At 42.9% G+C, this 15,668-nt stretch overlaps 1 protein-coding gene across 2 annotated transcripts in view; it reads right to left on the bottom strand.

Moving 5' to 3' along the window:
* Positions 1 to 15,668, bottom strand: part of STK32A (serine/threonine kinase 32A) — an 82,888-nt gene that overhangs the window by 41,097 nt on the left and 26,123 nt on the right. For both annotated transcript variants that reach the window (XM_073355755.1, XM_073355754.1), the window contains exon 5: positions 12,960 to 13,133. In XM_073355755.1, coding sequence (XP_073211856.1) covers positions 12,960 to 13,133 — 174 coding nt within the window. The remainder of the gene's footprint in view (positions 1 to 12,959; positions 13,134 to 15,668) is intronic.

Raw genomic sequence — 15,668 nt, 5'->3', positions numbered from 1 at the left:
AGGCGGGGATTTGGGGAAGGAGTCTAATGGGGCAGGGAGGGGGCGGAGTTGGGGCGGGGACTTTTGGGAAGGGGTTGGAATGGGGGTGGGTCAGGGGTGGAGTCGGGGCGGGGCCAAGAGCAGCGGGGGGTCGAGCACCCACCAGCGCCAGAAGAAGTCTGCAGCTATGTCCTGAGGAACTGGGTGAGGGGGCCCCATGATAGCCTCGTCTGGCGATAACTAGGACGATGCCAGTGCCATGGAACCTCCACTTCCACTGGTGGTCCAGCAGCTTGCTCCCCAGGGTATTGCTGGAGCCGGTGTGGGCGGTACCGGGAGCGTCAGGATCTCCTGAGCTACTTGAAGGGCTTTGGGCATCGACAGTACTGGAAGCTGGCTGGGGCCTGCACTGCTATCCAGAGTCGCAGGCAAAGTATGGGATGGGCTGCACCGCTTGACTTGAGCTGAGGCCCAACTTCCCAAAGGGGGCCTTGCCTGGTACGGGTCTTGGCTCACCCCCAGCCCTCTCCTTTCCCTTACGGGAGGTAGGAGATCTTCCCCCACAGTCTTTTTCGGCTTTGTGACCGGAGCCGTGGAGGGTGACCAATGCCAGCTCGTGGACGGCGCCGGGGGAACACTGTGCACAGAGGTCACGGTGCTCAGTGCGGAGTTGGACTGCTGCCCCGGTGTCTGAGTGAGTGCCGACTCCATTAGGAGTGCTTTTAGATGGATATCACGCTCCTTCTTTGTCCTAGGTTTAAAGGACTTGCAGATATGGCACTTGTCGCTTATGTGCCCTTTGCCTAAACACCTTAGGCATCTGGTATGTGGATGGCTGATGGGCATAGGCTGTTTGCAGTGATCACAGGGCTTCAACCCTGGCAAACGTGGTATGCCCCGTCCCCTGGCTGAGTCCGTTCTGGACTAACGAAGAACTGAGAACTACTACTAAGGGTAACTAATAAACTACTAACTATATATAGCTTTTCAAAGTTCGCAAGAACAGAGAATGAAACAATGGTAGCCGAAGCAGCAGGCATTCTAGCACCATCACTAAAGGCAAGGAGGAACTGAGGGTCGGGGGAGCCAGCGGTGCTCCTTATATCACGCCATGCATTATCTCCCATAAATGTAAACAAACTTGTTTCTCTTCGCGATTGGCTGCGCAAGAAGTAGGACTGAGTGGACTTGTAGGCTCTAAAGTTTTACATTGTTTTATTTTTGAATGCAAAATGCAAAAAAAGTTATTTTTTGTACATAACTCTACTTTTGTAAGGTCAACTTTCATGAAAAAGAGATTGCAGTATAGTACTTGTATTAAGTGAATTGAAAAATACTTTTTATTTTTACAGTGCAAATATTTATAATAAAAAATAAATATACAGTGAGCACTATACACTTCGTATTCTGTGTTGTAATTGAAATCAATATATTTGAAAATGTAGAAAAACATCCAAAATCTTTAATAAATTTCAATTGGTATTCTATTGTTTAATGGTGCAATTAAAACTGTAATTAATCGCAATTAATTTTTTGAGTTAATCCTGTGAGTTAACTGTGATTAAATCGACAGACCTAGTTTATGTCATTTGCCAATCCTGGCCATATTACTGAATGCATCTCACCTGAGCTCTAGTGGAGCTGATAAGAGAAATACCAGGAGGGAAGAAAAGGAGATGCACAAAACTCAGTGTAGAGTTAAATTACAAAAGAATCTGAGTAGAAAATATCTGCACCTGGTGGAAGACAGAATTTCAGCAGGAAAATAAAACATTTGAGAAGTCAACACTGCATAGTCGGAGCAAAAATAAGGTCCTTAGTAAAGGTTGGTTTGCCAATGAAAAATACACAGGCTGCTGTAATATGTGGATTTCTTTTTTAATTTGCTTCCATTCAAAACAAAACAAAACACCATTAAAGAAGTGCCCCTACAGATGTGATCTCTCAACAGTTTGTTTAATATCTTTGTTTAAAAAAAATGCATTCCATTTTGTTTTGTCAATGGGAAAAGCTATTTCCATAACCAGTGAAGAAAGGGAATACTCCCTACTGCAAGAGAAAACTCACAACTGATATTCCTGCTGTATGCACTTGATTGACTTTACAAGACATTACCTGGTTTTCATAGGCTAATTACACCACATCCCTCACTTGCTCTGGGACTGAGCCATGCACCTTGAAATTTAATACAGCATATGGAAATCATGAAGAATACCATTCAGCCACAATGAAACTAACCCTTTAACTGCCAGGTGCTTTCAACCAGGCCCGCGGTTTCAATGAGAAGAATCTACAGGGCTAGGATTTAGCCTTTTAAAAATGTAATCTATTAAAAAAAAAAAGTATGATTCACAGAGTCGTCTGTATCTGGGAAAAAGAAAATGTATATAATCATAATACTAATCATTTGCACTAGCACAGCATCCTTCATCTGAGCAACTCACATGGATTCACAAACACCAACTGACTACGTGTTGCTACTCCCTGTGAGATGGGTAAGAGATCTATAAAGATCACTTCGCCATCACTGAAATGCCACTTCTGGGGTCAAATGCAGCAGGTGGGTTTTTTCTTTTCTTAAACAATGCAACGGTGCACAGTACCTACTACTCCACAGTTTAAAACATAAACGCCAGATTATCAAAAGTGTAGATTCTTGGTAAATGAAAAATTTTAATAACCACTGCTATCATGTTTTCAATAAGGTTTTTTATAATCTGGGCCCTTTTCTAACCCTTTGAATGAAAACCCCTTCAAAATTTTGAAATATTTAATTAAAATTTGTTTTTCTTTTTTTGGACCAGCTTTACTAATTATTTAGGGTTAAATATGATGTATTACCATTGGGTCCAGTTCTGATCTCACTCACTCTGGTATGCAATCTGTGGGGTCCCACCAGCGTCAGTGAGATCAGAATCAGTCCCTAATGTCTCCACATTAATTAATATTTTCCACTTCCCTTAAAAATATGTGCACCAACATTTCAAGCCATCAGTCTTTGTCTTTGCTGCCTTGGCACAGCTTTGCTCATACAAAGTAAACAATTATCTGCACATCTCATGAGGTTCCCAATTACAGATGCAGTACTCCTCTGCTCAGTCACTCTATCAATTTAATGTCATCCCCTCAGGGTACAGTGATAATTATATGACCTGCAAAATCTTGCAACTGGCCAACTATGTTTTACATGTACCTCTAACAGCCCCAGCTGCAGCTCTGATTGCATGTCACGCTCCTTAAGGGTAGCTTCCGCTTCTTGTGAAAGTTTCTGGAGCAGAAAGGCTGTTTTTTTCAGGGCTTAGTGCATTTGTTCTAAGGCATTAAAGAGCCCTGGCTCAACTGCACTATTGCTCAGCTGGATGGCCATTCCCAGCCCTTTGGAGATGGTGTGGTCATGCCACTGGAATTCTGACTGTAATGTAACTTTCAACTGCAAGCGCAGAAAGTGGATAGTAAAGGAAGGCAAATGGGAATTTTCTTCTAATTTAGAGCCACATCTTGCCCTAAACCTTGGGAGCTACACAGGACACATATTTGTTCAGAGCCTCATATATATTTGAAAAGTCATCCTGTGCTGGCCCAGGTGGGGAAACATGGGCTGGAATGTACGCTGCTGTTTTCCCTTAAAAAGAGGCAGAGAGTGCCTCTGGGTAGCAGAAAGTTCTTCAGCACATGTGCTGGGATGCTGACCATGCTCCAAGATGGCTGATCATAGACATATAATCTTTTGATCTGTAAATGGCACGTGTTTGCTCTGAAGACACTTGAAAAGAATAAATATGGAACCTGAGATGGTATTTCCTGCAGTCACTTTTCTGACTGCAGGCTAGCTCTTGACCCAGTGTAAGCCAAGGTCAGATGTCGGCACATCACTGCAATTTATACGAAAAACCTGAAGCAAATAAATCAAATACTTGTTGGACTTTAGTCTTCACAAGTTTCAGTTACATTAGATTAAGGCCTGTTTTCTGTGAGTATTTCTTCCTTTTACAATGCACATTTTAGGGATTAGATCTCTGTATTCCTAAACAGTGTCTGTTGGAAAGACAGAATGACACATTGCATTCTGCAGTCTATTTGAAATAAAAGTGTGTGGAAACTGTCACTGGGAAGAGAGACATAGTTTTGCTGCATGTTTTCTGTCCCAGTGTATATCCTCTCTGCTAAAGGTCTGATGTAGGGTAGTAAGCAAACTCCCCCCCATAGGCAAGGAACTCCTAGTTAGTGGATGTATGTGTGCAGTGTTTAGCCATCCTCCAATGAACTGTGGATTTTCATAGAGATGGAATGATAAAACAAGGCCAGACTGGTTTAGTTTTGTTTTTTTCTATTGTCATTAGAAGGTGGGTTGAGTCCCAATAGCAGCTGTTGATATAAGTTAACCACAAAAAATGGCTATGGAGGCTCCTGTGAAAGTTGGACTGGTGTGGTTCTTTTGTGCTGGGCAGCACACAGGGTGATGCAAACCCTTCATGAGGAGCACAGCACAGCTTTGTCAACTTGTGAGGGCGCTGCAGGAGTGAGCCAAGGATCCTCTACCCCTAACCCTATAGTGGGAAGCATGTATGGGAGCAGAGGGTTGCTTCTTGCTTTCTCCCATGCTACCACTTGTGTACGGGAGGAGCTCTCTGAAAAAATCCACAAGGCCACTACATTGTCCTCCTTTAAATTTCTTAAAACGCCCCATACCTGGATGCACGGCCCTCAGCAGTGGTTAAGTCAAGGGGCAGCTGCTGTGACCGCTGCTTATCACACAAATCGTGAACTGTCTCTTTGTTGCCTGTCACCTTTTGTTTTATACTGTAAACTCTTTGGGACAGGCCCATCTTCTTGGTCTAACGTGTTCACTCCCTAGCACTTGACTGGGGCCTCTCGGAATGACCATAAAGAAATAAATTAATAACATCAAAAATTATAGTCACAACGTCAACCTGGGAGTTAGGATTTCTCCCCACTGCTCCCTTATGCACATGCCCAGCCCAGCTACTCAAACCAGGCACTGGCCTGAGGCTTTGGCACTTCGTCCCTAGTACAAATGCAACGCTACCTACCAGCAGATGAGGGAACTTGATGGGGCCAGCGGTGAAAGGGGGCAATCCCAGCAGTGAGGGAGGGAGATAGTGAGAAGGGTTGTTGATTGGCCAGCATTCCCCAGCTCCCAGGATTTAATGTGGAACGGCAGCCATGTGGAGCATCTTTTGGCTCTTTGGGCAACAGGCAAGTTGTGCACCTCCCCTGGTTAATGTTTAATAAAAGTTGCCGGCTGCCACTAAAATCCATCCATGTGTCTGTCCTCATCTTGCCGCTGCGTCCACACCAAAGAAACCTTATCCCCTACTTCACAATGTGTAATTCATACTCATCCATTATTTGTTGGCTGGTGAGCAGCTGCAGGGTAGAGATGTTAACCCAATACCCTCATTACCACTCTACAGTTTTGTTTCCCAGAGCAAAGTGGTGTCTGTGGGCAAGTAGTTTGAAAGGGGCAGCTAAACTGTGCCTGGTTGCAGAGAGATCCACGCATCACAAAGCAGAAATCCAGGCATGTGTTCAAACAAAAGAAAAAGAAAGAAAAAAAATAAAACTGCTGACAAAATAGGAGCTCTAACATGCCAGAGCCAGTCTCAAGCTGAAAGAGCTGAACTCTTCAACAGGGCTGGGATTCTTCTTAATTGAGGGATGAATTATTCCTATGAGAATATTGAAAGTCAGGCCTTTTTCTGTTTGTCACATTTGTAAAACATCAGACTCAAAGGTATTTTAAGCTTCACTGGCTCCTGTGTAGGATGCTCCTTCCCTTTCTAGTGACGCTGACTCATTTTAACGATCATTAACATATTGGGTTGGGGTTTTTTTGTTACTATATTGTGTTCTTAATCATATCGTATTCAAATTTTGTGCAGTGCCTTGTTTCTACAGCTTCACACCTCAGAGTTTCTTGCTGAGCTGATTTCATGGAATTATTATGATATAAATCTTATTGTAGCAATATTTAAATTCATTCTCTTCTTCCCTTTTTTATATTCCTTAGCTGTGTTGCCTATTAACAGATATTCATTCCAAAGGCCTCTGGCGTGTTATGTTGGTAATGCATACAGTAGCAGAAGCAGGAAGTAACAACACTTTGATGCAACCAATTTATCCCTTTAAAGCCAAATCCTACAGTCCTTACTCAAACAAAATTCCACTGGATTGTTTTTTTTTTCCTGAGTAAAGACTGCAAGTCTTTAATGGATTTCTATTGAACTGGTCATTGGAATAACACACTGCACCAGAAACTCATGTGCTATCAAGGCCAACCAAAAGAATCAGAAGGCACCTGCTGGTCATTTGAAAACAATACACAAACAGTGAGATTCCACTGAATGGAACATACGATTAGTGTTGCAGGCCTCTTGCCAGAACAGAAGGTCATGTGGAAGAACAAGGGGAACCTATGCCTCTAGCGATTCCAAATGATCATTTACAACTAACCGATTTAAACCTCCCTGCATTCTTTGCCATCACAATGCCTTGGAGAGGCAAATTAATTTATATGGTCAAACAAATTAAGAGGCACCAGTGAAAGTGTTAAACATATTCATAAATGATCTGGAAAAGGGGGTGAACAGTGAGGTAGCAAAATTTGCTGATGATACAAAATTACTCATGATAGGTAAGTCCAAAACTGACTGCAAAGAGTTACAAAGGGATCTCATAAAACTGGGTGACTCGGCATCAAAATGGCAGATGAAATTCAGTGTTGATAAGTGCAAAGTAATGCACATTGGAAAACATAATCCCAGCTGTACATACAAAATGATGGAGTCTAAATTAGCTGTTACCATTCAAGAAAGAGATATTGGCGCCATTGTGGATAGTTCTCTGAAAACATCTCCTCAACATGCAGCAGCAATCAAAAAAAGCTAGCGGAATATTAGGAACCACCAGGAAAGCGATAGATAATAAGACAGAATATACCATAATGCCACTATATAAATCTACGGTACACTCACACCTTGAATTCTGCATGTAGTTCTGGTCACTCCATCCAAAAAAAGATATATTTGAATTGGAAAAGGTACAGTGATGGGCAACAAATGATGAGGGGTATGGAACAGCTTCTCTATGAGAAGAAATTAAAAGACAGGGACTGATCAGCTTAGAAGAGAGATGACTAAGCAGGGATATGATAGAAGTTCATAAAATCACGAATGTCGTGGAGAAAGTGAATAAGGGAGTGTTATTTACCGTATCACATAACACAAGCAGCAGGGGTTACCCAATGAAATTAATAGACAGCAGGGTAAAAACTAACTTAAGGATGTACTTCTGCACACAATGCACAGTCAACCTGTGGAACTCATTGCCAGGGGATGTTGTGAAGGCCAAAAGTATAACTGGGTTCAAAGAGGAATTAGATAACTTCATGGAGGATAGCTCTTTCAATAGCTATTAGCCCAGGTGGCCAGGAATGCAACCACATGCTCTGGGGGTCTTAAATTTCTCACTGATAGAAGCTGGAACTGGATGATGAGATGGATCACTCGATAATTACCCTGTCCTGTGCATTCCCTCTGAAGCATCTGTCACGGTCCACTGTTGGAAGACAGGATACTGGATTAGATGGATGATTGGTCTGACCCAGTATGGCCGTTCTTATGTAAGATATCATTAGGGTGGTCTATCCCTGTATTAAAGTTATTGAAAGCTCCAAGGAACACACAGAGCACCACAGGGGCTGGCGTTAGTGATTCAGTAGATGACACTCGTTCCTCTCAGTCAGTACCAAACCAATGTCCTAACATGATATTAGGCAGCTGTGTGTTGATGGAGGTGGCATCTGTGAGATAAATTGTAAAAACGATGTCTGGATAACGTGTGGCTATTAAAGATTCCATAGCACTGTTCTCAAGAGTAGGGTGCTACCCGAGATCCTAGCTACATTTTACTTTAGGTCATTTTCACTTCTCTCTCTTGGTACTTCTATGCCTTCCCCCCCTCCACCGATCACTGTAGCATCTAGGCACCTACATAAGCTCCCAAAGCAATTGTAATTGCACAGGGTGGATCCTTTACTTCCTGACTTAAATTGTTGCACGTTATTTGCTGTGCACTGAAAAAACAAACAGCAGCTGTGCTTCTCCCCTGTGGTGGCTGCATTTCAATGTAGAATGACTTGAACCCTGTGTACAGTTTGTATATCAGATTATTAGGTTTGTAAAGATATTTGTGATCATTCAGGATGAGAGGTAATAGAAGTATGATGTTGTTATAAACTGAAACAGAGAAAAATTCTCTGCTCATAGAAATGGACATAGCTCTATTGACTTAAACGGAGTTTCATCCATTTATACCAGCAGAGACTATGGCCATGATGTACAAATGCAGCATATTGGCCAATTCCTATTATTTTGCTTAAAGTAGTGAGTTTTATATAGAAAAGGAAGGCATCAGATTCACCCTCTGGCATCACATTTACTGTATTTTTATAACTAGTTGTCTAATTAAGCTGTACCATTGTTCCAGAAGTTAAAAAAAAAATCCCACCAGTAATGTCTGCATTTGGAACCTGACATTACTGCCTCTTTGGGCTTAAAGATACCAAATATCAATCATAATGGGATTGTGATGGAAGGTGACCTATCACTTCCCTGTATTGCATAAACTATCTTTTAATCTCACATTAGTAATTCAGTCAAGAATACATTTTTTTTTAAAATCAGACTTTAAAAGACAAATATAAATTCGTCTTTGGTAGTGTTCAGTTGTAATAATTAGTTTCCATGAAATTATTCTTCTGAGGGATGGTTGCAATTAGGTCCTGAGGGCTGATTGTAATTAGTTTTGTTATTCTTATGGGTATTTTTAAAAGCAAGTAATCACTTCCTCCAAATTTTGAACATTCTCTGTCATCCAACATAGCTGAATAAAGCAAGCAAAGGAAAGGAACCAGAACAAGAGATGTGGAAATTCAAGGTCCCCTTCAAAAATCACCTGTTATCAAAGTTCTCTTTTCCCCCCCTTGTGATAGATACCTTGCAGAGCAGGTGGTATCCTGTGAACCGCAGGGGCAGTTTCCTTCTGCCATATACTACCACCCCATATCCTACTGGAGCTACCATTCATGCTAATGGACATACCACCTATAAGATATAAGATAGCAGAAGGTCTTTCATTGGTCGGAGGAATACAAATTGTGCTTCATTGGCCATGCACAAACTCCAGTGAGAAATTCCCAACATTGAGAGAGGCATTTAATTCATATATAGGAGAAGGGGCATCTATTTCCATTCCTATTCCTTCTGTTTGTTACACAGAGTTAGCCCTGCTGTCTACAACTTCAAATGCAACAGAGATCCCAATAGAGATGTCTTTTTGGAAAGCGTAGGGGACAATTTCCTGGCGCAAGTGCTAGAGGAGCCAACTAGGGGGGGTGCTTTTCTTGACCTGCTGCTCACAAACCGGGTAGAATTAGTGGGGGAAGCAAAAGTGGATGGGAATCTGGGAGGCAGTGACCATGAGTTGGTTGAGTTCAGGATCCTGACGCAGGGAACAAAGGTAAGCAGCAGGATACGGACCCTGGACTTCAGGAAAGCAGACTTCGACTCCCTCAGGGAACGGATGGCCAGGATCCCCTGGGGGACTAACTTGAAGGGGAAAGGAGTCCAGGAGAGCTGGCTGTATTTCAAGGAATCCCTGTTGAGGTTACAGGGACAAACCATCCCGATGAGTCGAAAGAATAGTAAATATGGCAGGCGACCAACTTGGCTTAATGGTGAAATCCTAGCGGATCTTAAACATAAAAAAGAAGCTTACAAGAAGTGGAAGGTTGGACATATGACCAGGGAAGAGTATAAAAATATTGCTCGGGCATGTAGGAATGTTATCAGGAGGGCCAAATCGCACCTGGAGCTGCAGCTAGCCAGAGATGTCAAGAGTAACAAGAAGGGTTTCTTCAGGTATGTTGGCAACAAGAAGAAAGCCAAGGAATGTGTGGGCCCCTTACTGAATGAGGGAGGCAACCTAGTGACAGAGGATGTGGAAAAAGCTAATGTACTCAATGCTTTTTTTGCCTCTGTTTTCATTAACAAGGTCAGCTCCCAGACTGCTGCGCTGGGCATCACAAAATGCGGAAGAGATGGCCAGCCCTCTGTGGAGATAGAGGCGGTTAGGGACTATTTAGAAAAGCTGGACGTGCACAAGTCCATGGGGCCGGACGAGTTGCATCCGAGAGTGCTGAAGGAATTGGCGGCTGTGATTGCAGAGCCACTGGCCATTATCTTTGAAAACTCGTGGCGAACCGGGGAAGTCCCGGATGACTGGAAAAAGGCTAATGTAGTGCCAATCTTTAAAAAAGGGAAGAAGGAAGATCCTGGGAACTACAGGCCAGTCAGCCTCACCTCAGTCCCTGGAAAAATCATGGAGCAGGTCCTCAAAGAATCAATCCTGAAGCACTTGCATGAGAGGAAAGTGATCAGGAACAGCCAGCATGGATTCACCAAGGGAAGGTCATGCCTGACTAATCTAATCGCCTTTTATGATGAGATTACTGGTTCTGTGGATGAAGGGAAAGCAGTGGATGTATTGTTTCTTGACTTTAGCAAAGCTTTTGACACGGTCTCCCATAGTATTCTTGTCAGCAAGTTAAGGAAGTATGGGCTGGATGAATGCACTATAAGGTGGGTAGAAAGCTGGCTAAATTGTCGGGCTCAACGGGTAGTGATCAATGGCTCCATGTCTAGTTGGCAGCCGGTATCAAGTGGAGTGCCCCAAGGGTCGGTCCTGGGGCCGGTTTTATTCAATATCTTCATAAATGATCTGGAGGATGGTGTGGATTGCACTCTCAGCAAGTTTGCGGATGATACTAAACTGGGAGGAGTGGTAGATACGCTGGAGGGGAGGGATAGGATACAGAAGGACCTAGACCAATTGGAAGATTGGGCCAAAAGGAATCTGATGAGGTTCAATAAGGATAAGTGCAGGGTCCTGCACTTAGGACGGAAGAACCCAATGCACAGCTACAGACTAGGGACCGAATGGCTAGGCAGCAGTTCTGCAGAAAAGGACCTAGGGGTGACAGTGGACGAGAAGCTGGATATAAGTCAGCAGTGTGCCCTTGTTGCCAAGAAGGCCAATGGCATTTTGGGATGTATAAGTAGGGGCATAGCGAGCAGATCGAGGGACGTGATCGTTCCCCTCTATTCGACATTGGTGAGGCCTCATCTGGAGTACTGTGTCCAGTTTTGGGCCCCACACTTCAAGAAGGATGTGGATAAATTGGAGAGAGTCCAGCGAAGGGCAACAAAAATGATTAGGGGACTGGAACACATGAGTTATGAGGAGAGGCTGAGGGAGCTGGGATTGTTTAGCCTGCAGAAGAGAAGAATGAGGGGGGATTTGATAGCTGCTTTCAACTACCTGAAAGGGGGTTCCAAAGAGGATGGCTCTAGACTGTTCTCAATGGTAGCAGATGACAGAACGAGGAGTAATGGTCTCAAGTTGCAGTGGGGGAGGTTTAGATTGGATATTAGGAAAAACTTTTTCACTAAGAGGGTGGTGAAACACTGGAATGCGTTACCTAGGGAGGTGGTAGAATCTCCTTCCTTAGAGGTTTTTAAGGTCAGGCTTGACAAAGCCCTGGCTGGGATGATTTAACTGGGAATTGGTCCTGCTTTGAGCAGGGGGTTGGACTAGATGACCTTCTGGGGTCCCTTCCAACCCTGATATTCTATGATTCTATGATTCTCCACTGCATTTCCTTCAATGGATAAGTCTGACATTGAGGAGCTGGAGCTAATTAAATCTAGTAGTCATATCTTCTTGCAGGGTGAGTGGAAAAATATTCTATGGTATCTGCCCAAGGGAGGGAAATAACGTGCTCTCCGCATTAGAAATATGTAAAACCTTAAAAACTTCCCTAAGAAAAGATTTCAGGAAGACACAAATGTGAGTTTTCTGCCCTGTCCCTAAGCTTCTGCTTCTCCTTCCACATCAGTGAGGGACAAGACAGACGAATATTGTTATTATATCCTTTACTAAAACATTTCCTCTCGCTTGGACTCTCTACCTCATCCTGATGCTCCACATCATGGGCACCCTCCTCCCAGCCAAGGCAGCCTGGAAAAGACTTCTTTCACAGTGTCCATGCTCCTACAAGTTTCACTGTTGAATGATGGGAGACGTTTTAGAAGCTATGTATCCCACACTGACCTGGGAGGAATGAAGCAGATGACTTAACATACCTTTTTCACTTCTAATTCCTATAGATATACATTGCCTCCAAAGTGCTTCCCAAACCTGAGCGCTGGGAAAGACCTGAACCAAGAAAAGTTGGCCAAAGAACAGTTCAAAACAATGCAACTTGGACCCATACATGGACAAGTGGTTAGAACTTGAAACCTTTGTCAGGACTCCTGATTCTGCTACTGACTTCTGTAGGATAAAGGGCAAGTTGCTTAACCTCACTAGGCTTCAATTTCCCTTTGTGTAAAAAAGAGATAAAAATACTTCCTTTGTAAGGCACTCGGAGGTTGTCAAGTAAAAGTCACCATACATGTGGGTAGGTATTATTTTCTGACCATGATCCCATTTACTTTCCAACAATGATTTCCCTATCAAATTACCTCAGTTTACAAATTAAAACATTTTTCTTACAACTAACAGAGCAGGCTCCCCTGCTAACAGAAAATCAAGCTGTGTTCTTTCTGCTTCGAATATCGTCAGCCATAAAAATTATTAATCAAAATGTGATTAACTTTGTAGCAATCATGCATGAGGCAGAATGGAATGCACCTTGCTCCACTTAGGGGATGGCATCAAAAATGAGTAAAGTTGGCAGCTGTGACTCAGAGATATTCAGTAACAAGCTGACGTCTTTTTCTCATAGCTACAGTTTAAAACAAATTACCTCCATTGGTTCTGCCTCAGCCATAAGGTAATGCGTAACAAGACAACAACAGAATGTCAACATCAACCCACCTTTGAAGCCCCTGACTGACCTGTGGATGATGTGTCTACCCTGGAGATAGTCTAGTGCCAAAGCCAGTTCACAGATGAAGAGTTTCACAGTGCCTTCTTGAAATCGGACATTTTGCTGTAGATGATAACGCAGGTCCCCTCCAAGAAGAAGATCCACCACCATGAACATGTCCTCCTCGTCTTGGAATGAGTACCTGAGAGAGCAAAAACACCATGCTACAGCCAAGTCTTGACTCAGGAGAGGTAACGTTCAAAGAAAAAGGGATCAAGAGTGCTGCCCTCAACCGCCACATCTGACCAAAATTATTATACTGCTACATACTTATATGGGATTTTGTCACTCCCACTCATATGTGTGGACTAGACTACGTTTTACAGACACACATGGTATGTCTATACTGCAATTAGACACCCGTGGCTGGCCCGTGCCAGCGGACTCGGGCTCGCAGGGCTCGGGCTGCGGGGCTGTTTCACTGCAGTGTCAACTTCTGGGCTCAGGCTGGAGCCCAGGCTCTAGTACTCTGTGACCTGGAAGGCTCCCAGAGCCCGGAGGTCTACACTGCAATGGAACAACCCTGCAGCCCAAACCCGAGTCAGCTGGCACAGGCCAGCCGAGGGTGTCTAATTGCAGTGTAGACTTAGCCTATGGGCCCAATCCAGAATGGTGCTGGGAACTCTTGCAATCCTGCTGAGCTGAGGGCATTCAGCATCTCATGAGACTGGGTCCCTAATTTTTCAAATTAGATCAATGTCTGTGTCTGATACTGTATGTAAGTTCATAGTATTAACACTAATCAGATTTGAGATAAATGTACTGATTACTGATGAAGACTTTGTCTCTCTCTAAATATCTCTGTACATCTTTATACATGTATTTTTGAAAAAGGAATTGGTTCACAGCTGTCATTATTTCTAAATAAGAAAGTAATACTCAGGGTCAACAATCCAGTGCTTATGAGCAACCGTAAAATAATAAATCAGCCTTGTGCTGGTTCATTCACAAATGTCGGAAGGGAGGGAAGATCAACAGAGAAGCAGATTTTGTTTTCAAGCTTCCAAAGAGTTATTTTAGGGAAGAAGGGAAAAATATTTTTAACAAATTGAAGAGAGACCTTGACAATACTGTTATTTTTCCAAAGTGTGTTCTTTAATTTCAATAAGGCACAATGCATACCGGTATATGTAATTATGGCTGAATTACACACACTTCTATTTACATTTCTGTGGCAATTTCATGACTGGATTGATCTGGGCACATCTGTTTGGTTATCCAATTAACTACACCCAGTGAGAGAGAGACACAGCAGCAGTTCATACTGTGCAGGTGCCCCTGAGTTAATACTGGCAGAAGAATACAGAGTGTGCCACATCATTGTGCTGTGTACATACATCTGAAAAACATAGACTAGCTACTTGTTACCTTGTTACAGATGCCATCAAAGGTGATAGTCTAAAAGGCAACAACGTGCCAGTTTTTTTCTTAAACAGAAAGGTGCCATCTAATTTTAATAGGAGAAGGAGATGTCTGGCCCTGGGAATGAAAGCCATCCCTGTTCTAATACTGACTTCCCCCGTAGCCTTGAACAAGTTACCTAAATTAGCTGCCTGATTCCTCCATCTTTTAAATTACTACCTACTTCATAGTGGTGTTGTGAGGACACTTAATAGTTATAAAGTGCAGCGTAAAGTTGTGACTGAAAAGTATTAAAAAGCCATTTTTCTAGATGAAAAGGTGTTTCAAACATTGAAGTAGAAGGATACTTTTTTTACATAGTAAAAAGTAGGCATTTCATTTGGGTAAAGTTCTGTCTCTTTTAAAAGCAGTGGGAGTGAACAGTAATTATTCTGCTTAGGATCAGGTCATCAGCCCATTGTCCTTACAGACAGAAAAGAAAGCTCAAATGCAAAAATTCTGCATGTTTGACTGGACATAGCTAAATGCTTTGGGTAGTTTCTCCATAGTGCCCTAGGGGCTTAGGAAATTGATATTTTTTCTTAACAATTTGTGCTTTTCCATTTGGCAAACACGGATTCCCTGTTTTGTCAATGTCCCGTCCCATTTGCCTCTAAACTCTCAACCCCACCTCAGCCTCAGTTGTGCTTCCAAACCATGGGATTTGACATCAGCTTGTCCTTATTTGTCTACTCTATTTAGTTTGTGCAACAGCATCAATGCTGAAGTCAGCAGGACTGTTGTACTGACTTTGTTAATGAACTGCAGCTCATCAGCTAACTATGAGGGGATAAATGCACAACACATTGATTTTATATTGCTAGCTCCACCATCAACATCAACCTTTCCCTGAAAATCTCAGCCTCTTAATTCCTAACATGGCTCACATTAGCCAGGAACAGCAATTGCAGAGAAAATCTTGCTCAGTCATTGTCCCTCGGGGCTGAAGCAGTCTTTAGAGAATTTCATTGATAAACTCTAGCCAGCCTTGACTAAACATGCATGCACTGATATTTTTCAAAGTCTTATAACATGGGCAAATTTGGACAAACTGGCACAGGGATGGCAAAAAGCACCTCACTGACACAAAGGCCACACCCTGCCAAATGTCAAGACCCTGCTCCAAAGCATGCAGGCATTAGAGTTTCTCAGCTAAAGCAGTTAAAAAAACCAGAATGCACCAAACAATGTATTTGTCCCCCAACCTCATTCTCAGAAAAGTCTGGACCATTTTTCCTGAAGTTTTCCTAAAAAATTCAGCATGAGGCAGACGTCC

This window comes from Lepidochelys kempii, chromosome 8, assembly GCF_965140265.1.
Source record: "Lepidochelys kempii isolate rLepKem1 chromosome 8, rLepKem1.hap2, whole genome shotgun sequence".
In the NCBI taxonomy this organism is placed as follows: Eukaryota; Metazoa; Chordata; order Testudines; family Cheloniidae; genus Lepidochelys; species Lepidochelys kempii.
This window is presented reverse-complemented; position numbering and strand designations above follow the sequence as displayed.